The 16,488-nt window shown below is 40.2% G+C and overlaps 1 protein-coding gene across 1 annotated transcript in view; it reads right to left on the bottom strand.

Annotated features, from left to right (window-relative positions):
- Positions 1-16,488, bottom strand: part of stard13b (StAR-related lipid transfer (START) domain containing 13b) — a 450,686-nt gene that overhangs the window by 300,277 nt on the left and 133,921 nt on the right. The window contains exon 3 of the mRNA XM_048598023.1: positions 15,872-16,030. Coding sequence (XP_048453980.1) covers positions 15,872-16,030 — 159 coding nt within the window. The remainder of the gene's footprint in view (positions 1-15,871; positions 16,031-16,488) is intronic.

Raw genomic sequence — 16,488 nt, 5'->3', positions numbered from 1 at the left:
AGATTTAGGAAGGCTTTCATCAGACTAGAAAGTAGCAAATCTAATGCTTCTATTCAAGAGGGAAGAGGTAGAAGCAGGGACCTATAGTCTTGGTCTCCTTATCTCAGGAAATATATTATTGTCATGGGGGGGTGGAGGGTGGGTGCAGTCAAAATTCCCCAGATTGGCTGACTGGCAGAAAACAAAATGTGTATGGAGGGGTAGCACGGTGGCTCAGCGGTTAGCACTGCTGCCTCATAATGCCAGGGACCCAAGTTCGATTCCACACTTGGGTAATTGTCTGTGTGGAGTTTGCACATTCTCCCTGTGGCTGCATGGGTTTCCTCCTGCAGTCTAAAGATGTGCAGGTTAGGTGGATTGGCCATGCTAAATTGCCTGTAGTGTTCAGGAATGTGTGGGTTATAGGGGGATGGGTCTGGGTGGGATGCTCTGAGGGTCAGTGTGGGCTTGTTGGGTCAAAGGGCCCATTTCCACCCTGTAAGGATTCTGAAATGAAATGTGGCCCTACTTCTGGGGGTCCCATTTGAGTTGGTGCTGATATTTTAACAAGATCAGTATCTTCCTTACATGCTGAGACAGTTGGATCCATTGAGGTGATATCCCAACAGCTTGTCAAGAAGCTATATTAACCAAAGACTTCACCACTCAATGATAGGGTGTTGGGGATCAAAAGCCCTAACCCATCATGATTTTTTTCTCCTATTCAAACATAGGATGTGGACAGTGGTGGTGAGGGTGACATTTGTTCCCCATCCCTAATTGTCCTTGAGTTGACTCTTTTAACTATTTCACAGAGCAGTAAAGAGGTAATTTCTGCAGATCTGGCATGGGATAGGATAGCAGATTACCGTTGATAAAGTACACTCATGAACCAGATGGGTTTTTTGGCAATTGACAAAGATTACATGGTTGCCATTTATCTAGTATCTTATTTAATTTTACAATTTTTTGTTATTGAATTCAAACATCATCATCTGCCTCTATGGGATTCAAACCCATAACCCCAGAGTAGTAGACTAGTTTTCTGGATTACGAGTCCAATCTACTACCTCCTTGGTTGGGGATCCTTCATGGTTACCTGCCTTAGAAGTGTCCACAGCTCCTGATAAGGGTGCAGACCTGACATCAATTCAGCTTTCTGATTGAGACTAATGGTTTCTTGGGGCCTGCCATTCTTAACTGGTGACTTATATTTCTAGGGGCCACCGATTAATAAGATCTTAAGGCATAGGAGGAGAATGAAGCTATTCAGCTCGTCAAGTCTGATCCACCGTTCAAGGTGATCATGACTGATCTGATAAAACTCAACTCCACTTTCCTGCCTTTTCCTTGTAACCCTTGATACACTTACTGATTAAAATCTAGGTCAGCCTTTAATATACTCAACTACCTAGCCTCAATATCCCTCAGCATTAAAGAATTCCACAAACCTACTACCTTCTGAGAAAGAAAATTCTACCTGGTCTCTGTATTAAATTCTGAGATTATGTCTCCAGTTCCTAGACTCTCTCACAAGGGGAAAGAACCTTTCCACATTTACTTTGTCAAATCCACAAAGAATCTTGAGTCTTGTATGCTGAATCTTGTATGGGCAGTGCCTGGTCCCACTAACTTTGGTCACCAACTTTGTTTGGAGACATCCTTGATTCCCTTTAAATTGAAAACAGCTCTTTCTCTCCTCTTTTGTGCATGGGTCTGAAAATTGTGAAGCTGAAGCCCATACACATGATGTTGTGGCACTATTCTGTGTTCCCTAATTCAAGAGCATTTTTAGAATGACTTCTAGCATATGATCCAGCCTCAGGTATTTACCCTTTTAGGAGTGAATGGGTGGCTTTGTGAAATGCAGGCAAGCTTGAACCTATCTAGTCTCTAGAAATTTTGCAGCTCCTGCTCAAGCCACTCAAGAATATTGTTAGAATTGGTTGCCTACTGCAATTTTTAACTTCCAGACAGTTGGCAGCGCAAAGCTACTTACAGCAGAAGCAACAGATGAGAGGCAATCACAATTCCATTGCTTGCTTCTGGGGTCTGCTTGAGGTTGCCCCCAACAAATCTCACAAATAAGTATAAAATGACAGAAAAATTATTTTTGTTTTTGCCAGAGGTGTAGCCTGAGGTGTTTAGGTAAAATATTGAATTGAATTGTTTAGCCTTGAGTACAGCAGCAAAAGCTATGACTGAGAAGTATTATTGGCAGTGCCTCAAATGCCACGTTTGTGCAATCCCAACCACTTTCTTGGCACTATGAATAAAATGTATCTTGGCAATTTCAAGTGAAAATAATTTGTATTGCAAAGTACAGTGTCACCACAGAAATAAAATATAGTCTTTTCTACTTACTTATATTAAAAACAAACTAATCAGAAAATATTTTCATCACATTCTAATTTCTTTGTGGGAACTAAATAATATTAATACATAGGGCAAAATGTTCCATGCACTGTGTACATTAAGAGCCACAATCTTTATTTTAATAAATTCATGTGCACACGTGACATGAAATATGTGCTAAAAGGCAGCTTTTTTCAACTATATTAGAGTTTGAACCGAATTAATTACATAAATTAAATGAGCAGTGCTGTTCCTTAAGCTTTTCTTTACATGTTTCAAAATTATAAAATTAAATCTAAAATTTATTCACTGAATATTATTGAATGGAAGTAGATAAAGTTATAGTTTTGCCCATATTTCATTGCTGGTTTTGAACTTATGCATTCGTGTATTGCTGAATGTCCAACTATTGGTTCCTGGTATTCCTCTCTGTGGTGCTTTGGTTACAATCATTTCCTAGATGCTCATGAGAGGGAAAGGAAGTCAACAAATATATTTCCAACTTTTGTTATTTCTTGCACTCAGGAGTGTTTCATTAATGAGGCTAAGAAAAATTAAGTCAATGGTAAGCCATGATGGTAACGTTATCAAGGAAATGTGAGAAGGCACTATCAAGCCTTCACAACTCCCAACAATAAACAAGCACTCATTCCCATGCTGTCCAATGAACCTGGCCCTGCATCAGGTTAGAGTGTCTGACGGCACACTAAGGTGTATCAGGTCATAAAAGTAAAATTTTCTTTGTTTTATCTAAGAATTCAGATGATCATCTTATGATCTTCTGGATGCTGTTTTACATAGTTCACATGTGTAAGCAGAACATGCTAACTGCCTGGCACATGATGAATGTAGTCTGCAACCAGAAGGAATAGTTAGCATCTTTGGTTGGTTTCAGACTATAATATTTTAAATGAAACCTGTTCTAAATGCACAGTATGAACATTCTACATGCAAGCTTGACCAGTTTGATTCATCCAACACATATGAAGATTAAAATCTCCCAGAAATATTGCAATACATTTGTTTATATTGGTGCTTCCTTTGGAACGAGGAATTAAACACAGCTAGATAAATTGTAAATCTGAACCAGAACACCTTATTGTTGATGTTCACACCTCCACAACCGGTTCTAGACTGAACCCAGGCTCTGCCCCTCCATTTCACCTGACCAGCTCTCTTAAAGGGGCAGCACCCTGACTACATACATAACACCCCTCCCTTTTTATTTTAAAACTTTCATTAATAAACATATATACAACAATTATAACTATTATCCAAGCATTGTAGCTAACATGTATATGTTGTCAGGAATATATACAAAAAAATGAAAAAAAAATCCATCCATAGTTTACAGTGGCACGATCAATCTCTCAGGGGGATGGCAATTCCTCAAAGACCATCTCCTCCAGTGTAGTGATCAGGGCTTCAGGTAGCTCCTGTTGTTCCACAGGTACATCCGTCTCTGATTGGTTGTTGTCGTCCTGTGCTACTCCTGTTGTCTCCTTCCTGGGTACGGCCAACCCTGGCTCAGAGACACATGACTCAGTCAAGCCCATTGGTCCCATTTGGAGTGCTTAGTGTTCTGACAGATCTCTTCCTGTTGGTGAGGTGCAGTGACCAGCTGGTCCACATGTCTCCTATAGGCCAGTTCATCCCTAGTCTGTACCATTTATGACAATGGTCCTGTTTGAGTCACCATTACTGTGGGATCCATTTTTCCCCTGATGTATAATTCCAGGCCAACATCGTCTCTCCTTTTTAGAAATCCCCTGACCTTGAGGTTCCTGCCCTTCTGGCCATCTGTCTTTCTTGATTTTGCTCTACCACCTCTGTGGCCTCTTTCGGTCACAGTAAGTCAAACATAGTTCTCAGCTGGTAGTTGAACATTAAGGATGCAGCGGACGCTGGGTTATGCCATGTGGAGTGTTCATATATATGCTGACAAACTTGTTGATTTGTTGTCCTAGCAACTCGTTCCCTTGTGAGGCCTTTAAGGCCTGCTTCAAGGTTTCAACAAATCTCTCCACCTGGCCCTTTGTCAGCAGGTGATATGGAGCCAACCTCACAAGTCTGACTGTGACTTTCCAGGTAATCCTCGAGCTCTTGTGCCACAAACTGGACCATTACCATTCACAACGTGCTCATGGTTCCTGAACCTGGCAAATATTTCATTCAATCATTGCTCTCGCTAATACCGACTTCATGACTGCCAGCTCAGGCCACTTGGAATAGGCATCCATAACCACTAGTAGTATCTGACCCTCTACCAGTCCCGCGCGATCGATGTGTTTAAGGTCATTCCCATGGGTGAAGGGGTTATGACGGCGTCAGCTTCCTTATTAGTGAGCAGGATGATCTCGCTTTCTCCTCGATCTGGAAGTCCACATTCTATCTCCTTCATTCACACCACGTTGGAGTGCCCTGGGTGTATTTGTTCCAGCATCTTTCCTCTTAATGTGGGAGGAATAACAATTCTCATTCCCCACATTAGACATCCATCTGTAACAGACAATTCCCACCTTCTGCACAGGTAACAGCATAATTCTGGGTGGTTTCCATGACTGGTCCTCCCTCTCAGGACTAAGTCTAACACTCAGCTCAAAACCGGTCATTCTGAGCAGCGTTTCACACCTGATTTGTTGACGCTGGTACCTTGTCATCCTGGGAAAAGTACGTAATTTTCAGATTCCAGTTGAGAACATCTTTTTTCCTCAGTACTGGTAGCCTTGACAGGGCATCTGTGTTGCCATGCTTATCTGCCTGTCTGTATTTGATCTCATATGAATAGGCAGACAGAGCCAATGTCCATCTCTGCAGGCACGCTGACGCCATTGATGACATTCACGTGTATGAGCCAAAAATGGAGGTTAGGAGCCTATGATTTATCAGCAGCATCAAGTGTCTGCCCTAAACGAAATGGGTAAACTTCTTAACGCCGAACATGATGCTCAATCCTTCTTTATCGACTTGAGCATAATTCTCCTTCATCTTAGTTAGTGACCTTGATGCGAACATGATGGACCTTTTGTCTCCATTTGGTAAGATGTGTGACTGTACAGCACCAACCCCATAAGATGAGGTACCACATGCTAACTGTAGTGGCATCTTCAGGTCAAAATGCATCAAAACTTTTAAGGCATGCTTCATCTCTCAGTAAGCCACCTCACATTCCTGGGTCAATTTCCGCAGCCACCCCTTTCCCAGCAATTGATGCAGGGATTTTAGCATGGTTACCAGATCAGGCATGAACTTGCCATAATAATTTACAATTGCCAAGAACGATCTCAGTTGAGACACAGTCACAAAGTTGAGGCCCTTCATCATAGCCTCCATCTTGGGCATCTTGTGTAGTCCCTCACCATTGATTATATGGCCCAGGTACTCTATGGAATCTTTGCAAAACTTGCATTTCTTTCTTTTTATTTGTAGGTCATGCTCCTGCAAACTTTTAGGATTCCTTCTAAGTTTTTCAAATGATACTATTCAGAGGATCCATTAATCAAAATATCATCCAGATAACACTGGATTTCCGGCAACCCACTGCATATTTGTTCCATGGCCCTCTGCAACGAAGCCAGCACTGACATGATGCTAAAAGGAAGTCACTCGCAGCAAAAAAGTCCCCTGTGTGTCATTATTGTCAGTGGCGGCTGAGAGTCCTTTGCGATCCCCATCTGTAGGTAGGCCTGTGACAGATCTACTTTTGAAAATTCCTTTCTCTCTACTAGTCAACTGAATAGGTTTTCTATGAGTGGAAGGAGGTATTGATTCACACTCAGAGCTGGGTTGTCTGTGACATTAAAGTCACCACAAATGCTCACCATGCCATCTGTTTTTCAGACCAAAATGATTGGAGTGGCCCATTCATTGGTTCCAACGGTCCCAGATTCACCAGACATTCCAGTTCTGCCTCCACTTTAGGCCGGATGGTGTATGGTACCAGATGGGCCTTCAGACTCCTAGTACAAGCCTTTGGCTTCAGCTGTAATTTAATTTCAACTCCTTTCATTTCCCCCAGAGTTCCTTTGAAGACTTCTTTGTGACTTGTCCAGGATCTCATGCAAATTCATGCAAGTCTGCCAGCCTATAAACCACATCCCAGTTCAATCTTAATTTTTGTGAACAGGACCATCGGAATAATGCAGGTTATTTGGCTTTTACTATGTTAAGTGACAATTCTGCACATTGGTCCCTTAACTGTACTTTTGCCAGCACATAGCCATTTAGTGGCACCACTTATTCATTGTTTGTCCGTTGTATATTCTAAGCAGACTTCAATGGTAGTGCCCTTAATTTCTCCCTATAGACTGATTGGGGAATCAGGGACACTTCAGTGTCCATACCTACTTCCACTTTCACTGTCTTCCCCTCTACTTAGGGAAGGACCAGAAACAAACGGTCTAAACAGTATGTTTGACCAAAACTCTACTGACTCTGGCCCTTCTGCTTCTTCTGCAGACCCAGCTGACTGCGTGTCTACTCCTTGGCTGGTAGCACGTACCTTATGCCTCGTACTCAGGGTTGTTTCTCTCTGAATCCCCTTCTTTTGTTTGAGGTGCATGCAGCAATTTCTGACAAGGTTGCCCACTTGCTTACACCTGTGGTACTGTGCTTCAGGTCCTTGAGTCCACTCTTGCCACACCAGCAGCATTCTACCGTTAGTACCGCACTCGGTGAAGTTTCCATTACTTGATGCGCCCGGGAATCGTCAGCCAATTGTGTTGTTTCGCTGGTGGCTAACTCCATTAACGTAGCAATTTTCAAAGCTGCTTTGAAATCTAGGTCTCCCCTTGTTAGTAACTTCCATTGGGTGGCTTTGTGTCAGAGATGACAAACCAAATGGTCCTGCGAGGCAACTTGAAGGAACGCTCCAAATTTACAATGTTCTGCTAAACTCTTTAAGGCAGCCACGAATGGGGTGATTCGCTCTCCTTTGTGCTGTACCCATTTTTAGAAATAGAAAGGGTCCACGAACATCAGCAACTTGGGTGTGAAATAACTTCCCAACTCTTTGCACAGAATGGAAATGTTTGGAAATGTTTACTGTATGGATTTCTCTGCTTGTACCAGACTCCTTAGAATCACAAAAATCCTGCTCCTGTACTTAAGAAAACCAGTACCTCAATGTCCTCAGCCACTATAGTCGCCTTGAGGAATAAATTAAAGCATTCCATATATGAAGTCCAATTTTCTGATTCTTCGTCAAATAGTTTCATCATCCCCAAATTGGCCTGCTATTTTGTTTTCATGCTGGTGGGAATTTTTCCTGCCATTCTACTCGAGCAAACGTTTGCAACATGAGTCCCCTGAGTAAACACTCCCACATTGGCCACTGCCTCACCAGCTCTGCTAGTCTACTGTTCTTCCTTTACGTCATCGGCAATTGCTCTCCATGATGACTTCAGCTACTCCCAAGTGCATATTCCCATTCTTCAGCTATCTGCCAGATGTGCCACTCTCAGCCTGCTCCTCCATGAGTACGTTTTTTCCTGGCATTGACCATGGCTTGAGTCCTCCTTCGCGACTGCTTAACTCACCATCACCTCCTTACACCGTTTCCTAAGTCTGGGTGACGTCACTTCGAGACAAATAAAAACGTTGTTTGCACGCAATTTGTGGCCAGATTCCACTCTCGTTGCCAGCTGTTATATTGGTGCTTCCCTTAGAACCAGGAATACGTACCAGGTAGACAAATAGTATATCTGAACAGGAACACTTCATTGACAATTTCACACCTTCATAGCTTGTTCTAGATTGGACCCAAGCTCCATCTGTCTGGATCAGCAGACCAGCTGTCTTAAGGGGACAGCATTCCCAGCTACATACATAACAAAGTTTCTTACAGCATAGCTATTGCCAGGGCGTTTTGTAAACCACTCCGCTCCGTGACTTTTGACCTTTGTTTTGTTTTATCACTATCAAAACTACTTCTACATTTACATTTTCCAGATCAAGACCATTTCTTACTAATGTGCTGATGTCATCCCAGATTACCAGACCACCTTTTCCTTCTTCCTTATTCGTCTTATATTGAGACCACATATTTCATCCATGTCTGCTGTTGTTTACTGGTGAATTGTAGTGTTTGTCATGAATAAATTATTTAAAATTTACTGATCAATTACTCCTCTAGCTGACTATCAGAGTCTAATATCTATCATTCCTTTTGAGAATGGTCACATGTTTCAATCTAATTCATTGTTGCCTTGCAGAAAGTGCATTTCCATGATTATCAGTAGAGAGCACTCAGATTAATGACACAGAATCACAAAGAACCAAGTGCTCCATATAGCCAATTACAGAATAAATACGATCAAATATGTTGGGCATTTACAATGTAGGTTGAGAACCTGTTCTCTGCTTGTAATGAAAGTATTCTATTAAAATTATAATCTTTAATAATGCAAGAAGAAAATGGTGAAAGTCCTCAGTAGGGCATTTTGAATAAGAAACCACTCTGTAAGATTGATGGTGCCTGTCAAGGGCAGCCCAAACTATTTTTATCAATGTTCTATCATTACTGAGCTCGCTTCTTTCCCAGATCAATGGAGAAAAAAGAAATTTGCAAATGGGAATTAGGCCAGTGCTAGAGAAGGATTTACTTCTATTTGCTGACCTAACTTGCAGTCTCCAGAATTGAATACACTTTTTGCCAAAGGATTTGTCTGCAAAACAATCATATTTCAAATTGATTCATTTTGAAGATATTTGATTTTGTCCACTGTTCCAAGAGCAATTGAAAGCTAAAGGCATGGACATTTATGAGGATATAGTGCTGATCATTGATCATTGCCTCCCTTCTCTGGTTACTGCCAAATCTGAAGCCATTGAAGAGTCAGTTTACAAGTTTACAAAACGCAGGACCTTCAGTTGTGCAAGTAAGAAAGTCAAATACCTGTGAGGTTAATCACCCTTGAAATGTAATTTTTCAAGTAAGCTAACATTTGTATAAAGTAGAACAATATTAGCTTTGAGATACCACAATGTTAACAAATGATACATGCACGTGCTGCCATAACATGTCAGTGCAATGCCACCTAATGAATCACAGAATCATATAGTACAGAAGGAGGCCATCTGGTCCACTGTTCCTGTTTTGGTTCTTTGAAAGAGCTATCCAATTAGTTCTGTACCCCTGATCTTGCACCATAGCTCTACATTTGTTTCATTTTCCACTGAACTTGCCCTATTGCTCTGCATTTTTTTACTTCAACTGAAAATGCAAATATGCATCAAACATTGCTATTAAATCTGCTTCCAGAAGATCAAAACATTTTCCTGGGAAAACACAGAAAATGTATCTGAAAACTAATTTTAGGATGACTTAAAGTTATTGGAAGCAACATTAGCTTTGTGCTAGCATGAAATTACACAGTAAATTACACTGGAATTAGGGTCCAAACTAAAGAGCAAACCAAGCCTTTGGGTAGTAATACATGGATTGGAAATCCAGTGTAGTGTTAAGCCCATGTTAAAAAGCATCAGGGAGTCTGCTGGACTTTGTGGGCACCATAATAAAACAGTCTAATCACTATGTAAAAATTTAGAAAGCTGGACTTTTCTCTTCCCTACTTTTGAGAAATTCATACTTTCAACTGTTCTGAGAAAACTCTGCCCATGTCTGTATCTAGGTAACACAGCCAGAACTGTGTAATGTAAGTACAAAGTAAGCATGGCTCTGACTAGATCAAACCCAAACAGCAGCTATTGGCCTCAGTAAATGTTTCTCGGTTTTCAATCACTCTTGTGGGTTTTCCCATGTGCCATCTTTCACAAATCTAAGAATGTTTATTTTCAGGTTACAGCTGACTAAACAAGACCTACATATCAGGGTTGATGCCAATTGCAAGAATGTTAGAAGATAAACACAGCATGTGAGAACAACTCGATCACAATTCACTCAAATCAAATAAAAGTAGTTATGTTTATGTAAACAAAAGTAAAAATCCTCAAAATGATTGGTATGTAATGGAATTTTAAATGAGATGCTATCCTCAGTCATAGCTGTATTAAATGGTGGAGATGGCTTGAAGGGCTGACTTGCTTATTCCTCTTCCTAGTTCTTACATTCTCCTTACATTATTACATTCATAATGTCTCCACATTATTTAGTGGATTTCATTAACCTTTAACCACTGATCTTTGCATGAATGCTTTGCTAGATTTAGACTGCCTGCCATTTTCTTTAAACAGATATCGGTGCTGGGTTCATTTTTGTTTGTCATTTATATAAATGATTCAGATGAGAATACAGAAAGCATGGTTAGTAAGTTTGTGGATGACACCAAGATTGGTGGTAAAGTGGACAGTGAAGAAGGTTATCTAAGATTACAAAGATCTTGATCAATTGAGTCAATGGCTGAGGAGTGGCAAATGGAATTTAATTTGGATAAATGTGAGGTATTACATTTTGGTAAAACAAACAAAGACAAGACTTATGCAATTAGAAGCAGGGCCTTGGGCAATGTTGTACAATAGCAAGACCCATGGGTTCAGGTACATAATTCTTTGAAGTTTGCATTACACATAGATGACATGGTTAAGAAGGCATTTAGTATGCTAGCCTTCATTGCTTAGACATTTGAACATAAGAATTCGGGCTTTACATTGAGGTTGTACTGGACGTAGGAGAGGCCTCTTCTGGAGTATTGTGTCCAGTTCTGGTCACCCTGTTGTAGGAAGGATATTTTTAAGCAGGAGAAGGTTCAGAAGAGATTTACCAGGAAGTTGCTGGGAATAGATGGTTTGAGTTATAAAGAGGGGCTAGATTAAGCTAGGACATTTTCACTGGGGATATGAGTTTGAGTGGTGACCTTACAGAGGGTTATAAAATAATGAGGGTTATAGATAAGATGAATGGCAGGTGTATTTTCCTTAGGGAGGGGGAATTTCAGGACAGGGGACATATTTTTAAGGTAAGAAGAGAAACGTTTTAAAAAGACATGAAGGGCATTGTTTTTACACAGAGAGTGGTTCGTGTGTGGAATGAGTTTCCAGAGGAAGTGGTGAATGCAGCTGCAGTTATAACATTTAAAGACATTTAAGTAAGTACATGGATAAGAAATATTTGGAAGGATACAGGCCACGTGCAGGCAGCTGTGACTAGTTTAGGAGGGGATAATGGTTGGCATGGACTGGTTGAACCAAAGAGTCTTTTTCTGTGCTGTATTACTCTATGACTCTAAAGTCTTGCATGATGCAATATTGTTGCAGTCGACAACAATCCATCAACTTCTGGAAAACCATTCCAGGCTAACAACTAGTTTCATTATGAGCTAAAATAAAGGAGAACTACAAGTTCACAGGTCTCACTAACCTAAGGGTAGCAAGGGCTGTGCATGTTCTCTGGATGAGGGACACGATGTCCCTCACAACGAGCAGCTTGATAACATTACTGCTACTAGAGTTGGCGAAGTCCCAGGCACAAATCTGCTAGGCTGGATCTGTGGCAGGTGGTGACTGAATCAAAAGAGTTAGAAGAGTCTAGCTGACCTTGCCTTCTCTAAAATATCTGTCAAAGATGCATTTTCCATGACACTACTGGTAGGAGTCTCAGTCTCTTTGATGATGGAATTCAGACTTTATTGCTGAGTGTGCCTCCATCATACTGAGTTTGAGTTTGATTTATTATTGTCATACGTACTGAGATACAGTGAAAAGTGTTGTTTTATGTGCCATACAGGTCGATCCTATCATATAAAGCAGAACAGAGTGCAGACTACAGTGTTACAGCCGCAGAGAAGGTGCAAAGAGAGAGAGAGATCAACATTAAGAGGTCAGTTGGTGCTACTATCATGCTAAATGGGCAAAACGGGCGACATGATGGCTCTGAGATAACAAGGTGTAGAGCTGGATGAACACAGCAGGCCAAGCAGCATCAGAGGAGCAGGAAGGCTGACGTTTCGGGCCTAGACCCTTCTTCAGAAAAAAAAAACAATTCTTATATTTTAAAAAAAAATTACAAGCCAGTGAGTCTAACATCTATGGTATTTAAAATGCTTGAATCTATTTAATGGAAATTATAGCAGGGCAGTTAAAAAATCTCTGTAATCAGGCAAAGTTAACATGGTTTTATGAAAGGGAAATCATGTGCGACTAATTTATTTGAGTTCTTTATGCAAATGACAAGTAATGCGGATAAAGGAGAATGTGCAGATGTGGTGGATCTGGATTTCCAGACAGCTTTTCAAGGTGCTACATCAAAGATTATTCAACAAAACAAGAACTCATAGCATAGGGAAAAATGTATCAGCATGAATGAGGATTTGTTACCTAACAGGAAAGAGTAGGTATAATAGGCCGTTTCTATGCTAGCAAGACGTAACGAGTAGAGTGCTATAGGTTGCTGGGGTCTCAGGTATCTAAGATGTATACCAATGACTTGAATGAAGAGATCAGGTGTATGCTTGCTAAATTTGCTGATGGCACAAGGCTGGTTCAGAAACTAAGGTGTGAGGGGGACATAAGGACTCTGCAATGGGATACAGATAGGCTAAGAGACTGTGCAAAAAGTTGGCAGAGGGAGTATAATGTTTGAAAATGTCATCTTGTCCACTTTGGCAAGAAGAATAGAATAGAAGCATAATACTTAAAATGAGAGAGATTGCAGAAACCTGATGTACAGAGGGCTATGGGTTTCCTGGTAAATGAATCACAGAACATTAGTATGAAGGTAAAGCAAGTTATTAGGATGGCAAATGGAATGTTGTCATTTATTGTAACAGTAGTGGTTTATTAAAGTAGGAAACTACAGGTATACAGGACATTAGTAAGACTACATCTAGAGTACTGTGCACACTTCTGGTCACCTTTTTTAAGAAATGATATAATTGCATTGGAAACAGTGCAGAGATGTTTGACTAGATTAATTTCAGAGATGAAAGGCTTGCCTTATGAGGAGAGATTGAGCACTTTATGTCTATGCTTGCAAGAGTTTAGAAAGATGAGAGGAGATCGAATTGAGGTATAGAAGATGCTAGAGGAGAAGTTTTCCCTTGTGCGGCAATCTAGTCTGCGAAATCATAGTGTTAAGCTAAGGACTGGCAGATTTAAAACAGAGCTGAGGAGAAGATACTTCTCTCAAAGGGTCATGAATCTGTGGAATTCACTACTCCAGAGTATGTTGGATGGCAGGACACTGAATAATTTTGAGGAGAATGTTGACAGATTTTTAAAATTAGTTTTGGGTAAAAGGATTATGGGAAGTGGGCAGGAAAGCGGAGTTGAGGCCAAGATAAGATCCCTCATGATCTTATTAAATGATGGAGAAAGCTTCAGGGGTGGAATTGCCTACTCCTGCTCCTAGTTTTTATGTTCTTATAGAAGTCTGTCTTATGAGGGAAGGTTTGACAGGTTAGGCTTGTATCCACTGGAGTTTAGAAGAATGAGACATTACAACTAATAGCTACAGTTTAAAAAGTAGGAATTTCCTACGTAAAATGATGATGAGGGGAGTTTTCCTCTCTCATTGATGCACAATCTGTGGAATTCTCTTCCAGGGAATTGTGGAGGCAGAGAAATTGAATCTTGTTAATGTAGTGATTGTAATGAGGTCAGCTAGGTGGACATCATAGAATATGAATCTCTTGACTGAAGCTGTTAATCTGGTCCAGTCAGGGAGCCTTGGCTGACAGATATAAACAGGAGTATCAGAGTTCTGTTCACTCTGAGAACAGGCTTTCAGGAGGCTGGATCAGTGTTGAGGACTCTCCACATGTAAATAAAGGGTGATTTTAATGGGATACTGGTCTTTGTGCAGTTATTTCCATGAAGACACATGTAAATGTATTTTAGACTGACAAGAGAACCAAAGTTTATCAGGGGTAGGCAGGAAAGTGGGGTTGAATTCGCATAATCTTATCAAAAGGTGGAGAAGGTTTGAGGAACTGAATGGCCTACTGCTGCTCCTAATTCGTGCTATTTCTACAGATGCCTCAGAACACCACCACCTGCATGTTCTCCAAGAGATACATCATCGTGAATTGAAACTGTATCACGATTTCTTTATTGCCATTCAATCAAGAAATCTCCTCTATTAGTATTGTGTTTTACTACACCACAACAGCATTAATGCAAAGCAATGGCTGACTACTACCCTCTCAGGGACATTTTGGGATGAATTTCCAATGCTGCCATTGTCACCAGCGCTCACTTCCTATGAGCAATTAAAAAGATGTGCTCAGACAACAGTGATAGGAGCGCCTCTTTACGAGCTTAATATTACCTACAGGTTGGATCTAAATCATGCTGATCAATTTATACATGGACGTGAGGTTTTGTACCAAACATTATCAATAATAATATATCATTGATGGATAATGTTGCTTTCAAAAATACTAAAACTAAATATATTGTTCACATTTTAAAATAAGCATTAACTCTTGATATGCTTAAATGATGAATCTAGGTTGCCAAATTGAATTTAAGATGTAAGACTGATGGATTTGACCTTTCAATCTTGGTGCCATCATTCAGCTACTCTTTTATTTTTCAAAGTACATATATATTTTCCTGCTTAATCGAATGAAAAGACGTTTGGCTGAAAGGTAAGGTTAACAGTTCAGTTGTGAGTTTGTCCCTCCTTTAATTGGAAATCATCACACTTTGCTTCCATTAAGTTATTAAATTTATCGTTCTAATCTGCAGTAATTTGACATTGGCTGCAAACGTGCATCACTATTTCATTTGATGTCTTCACTACAGGCTATGAATTTATTCACTAGGTCAGTGATGTCCCATGCCACCGTGTGAAATCACTTATAGGAGTAGACTATTTTGGTACCCAGTGGTTAAGTACAGTACAGCTTTTGACAAGTACGATTTATCAATAGGCATTTTAGAGTGACACTGAGCAATCTCCATCCATCAGGCTATAATAATTAGTCAAGCCCAACACTTCAGCACACCAGTGGGCAATGACAGCAACAGAAATAACAACAATTTGCATGCACATAGTTGCTTTAATTTTTTAAACAAAGTTATTAACTATTATTCACACTGATCCAAAGAAGAGATTAGAAGGGTTAGTTGTAAGCTTTTTACAATTTATCTCATTACCCATCTTTTCAAAATCCAGCTGGAATTAAAATTGGCCAAGACACTATGATTGAGTATGTTGAGTGCATATTGATCGCTGAGAATTAATGAAGGAGTATAGCTATGTTTTTAGTATAAAACTAATGAACTCCACAGATTTCATACCATATTTTATCAATACAGCCATGACAAAAATAAAAAGCATTGAGGAGCAACTCAATAAAATAAACTGAAGCATTAATGATAAATAGTCTGAACAAAGTCAGGCATAACATCTATGAAGAAAAGTGACAAGTTAATGTTGTAGTCATAGCCCTTCATCAGAACTATATTTGACTTGGTGTTTGTTTCCAACAATCACATGCTTTTCTTTAAGATTTCCAAAATTTGCTTCCATTTAGTTTTTGTCTGAAAACACATTGCACGTTGCCCAAAGCTACCCTTTTCTGCTGTTTATGTTGAATAGATCAGACATGATAAAAAGAATGTAAGGATGACTTACTGGCTGTTGAAGATCTTGACGTCTCTTGGGTGCAGGAGTGCTGGTAGGAGATGGGCTGGAACTAAGTGCATCCTCAATGTCCATGTTCAGCTGGTCGAGTTTCCTCATCAATAAAGTCATTGAGTCTGACCACAGAAAAACATCATCAGATGGCAGTTCCTGCAAGAATCAACAATTGAAAATTCATTACAATCAGTGTTGTAATACAGTATTAAAAGTCTATTAAATTAAAGTACTTCAAATAACTAAAGACTCTTCAGTGCCAAGTGCACAGTCATGATACTAGATGTCAGTCACATCCAAAAACAGCCTGTGAAAATGACCTGAATAAAAGCCCAACTCTGGAGGAAACTTAACTGTCATAAAACAGATGAACAACAACAAAGCTTCTTGTGTACACGAAATTTCACTTGAAGTTTCAAATATGGTGACCCCACCCTGCACACCAAGCTCCATGCGCTTTTCATGGCCTGCTGGGAGCAGGGCAGGATCCCACTAGATTTTCATGATGCTGTTATCATCACCTTGTACAAAAACAAAAATCATGGGATCACTCTCCTTTCTATTGCTGAGAAGATCTTGGCTAGAAGATATTAGAACAGGCTACTCTCTACCAT

This window comes from Rhincodon typus, chromosome 6, assembly GCF_021869965.1.
Source record: "Rhincodon typus isolate 14 chromosome 6, sRhiTyp1.1, whole genome shotgun sequence".
NCBI lineage: Eukaryota > Metazoa > Chordata > Chondrichthyes > Orectolobiformes > Rhincodontidae > Rhincodon > Rhincodon typus.
This window is presented reverse-complemented; position numbering and strand designations above follow the sequence as displayed.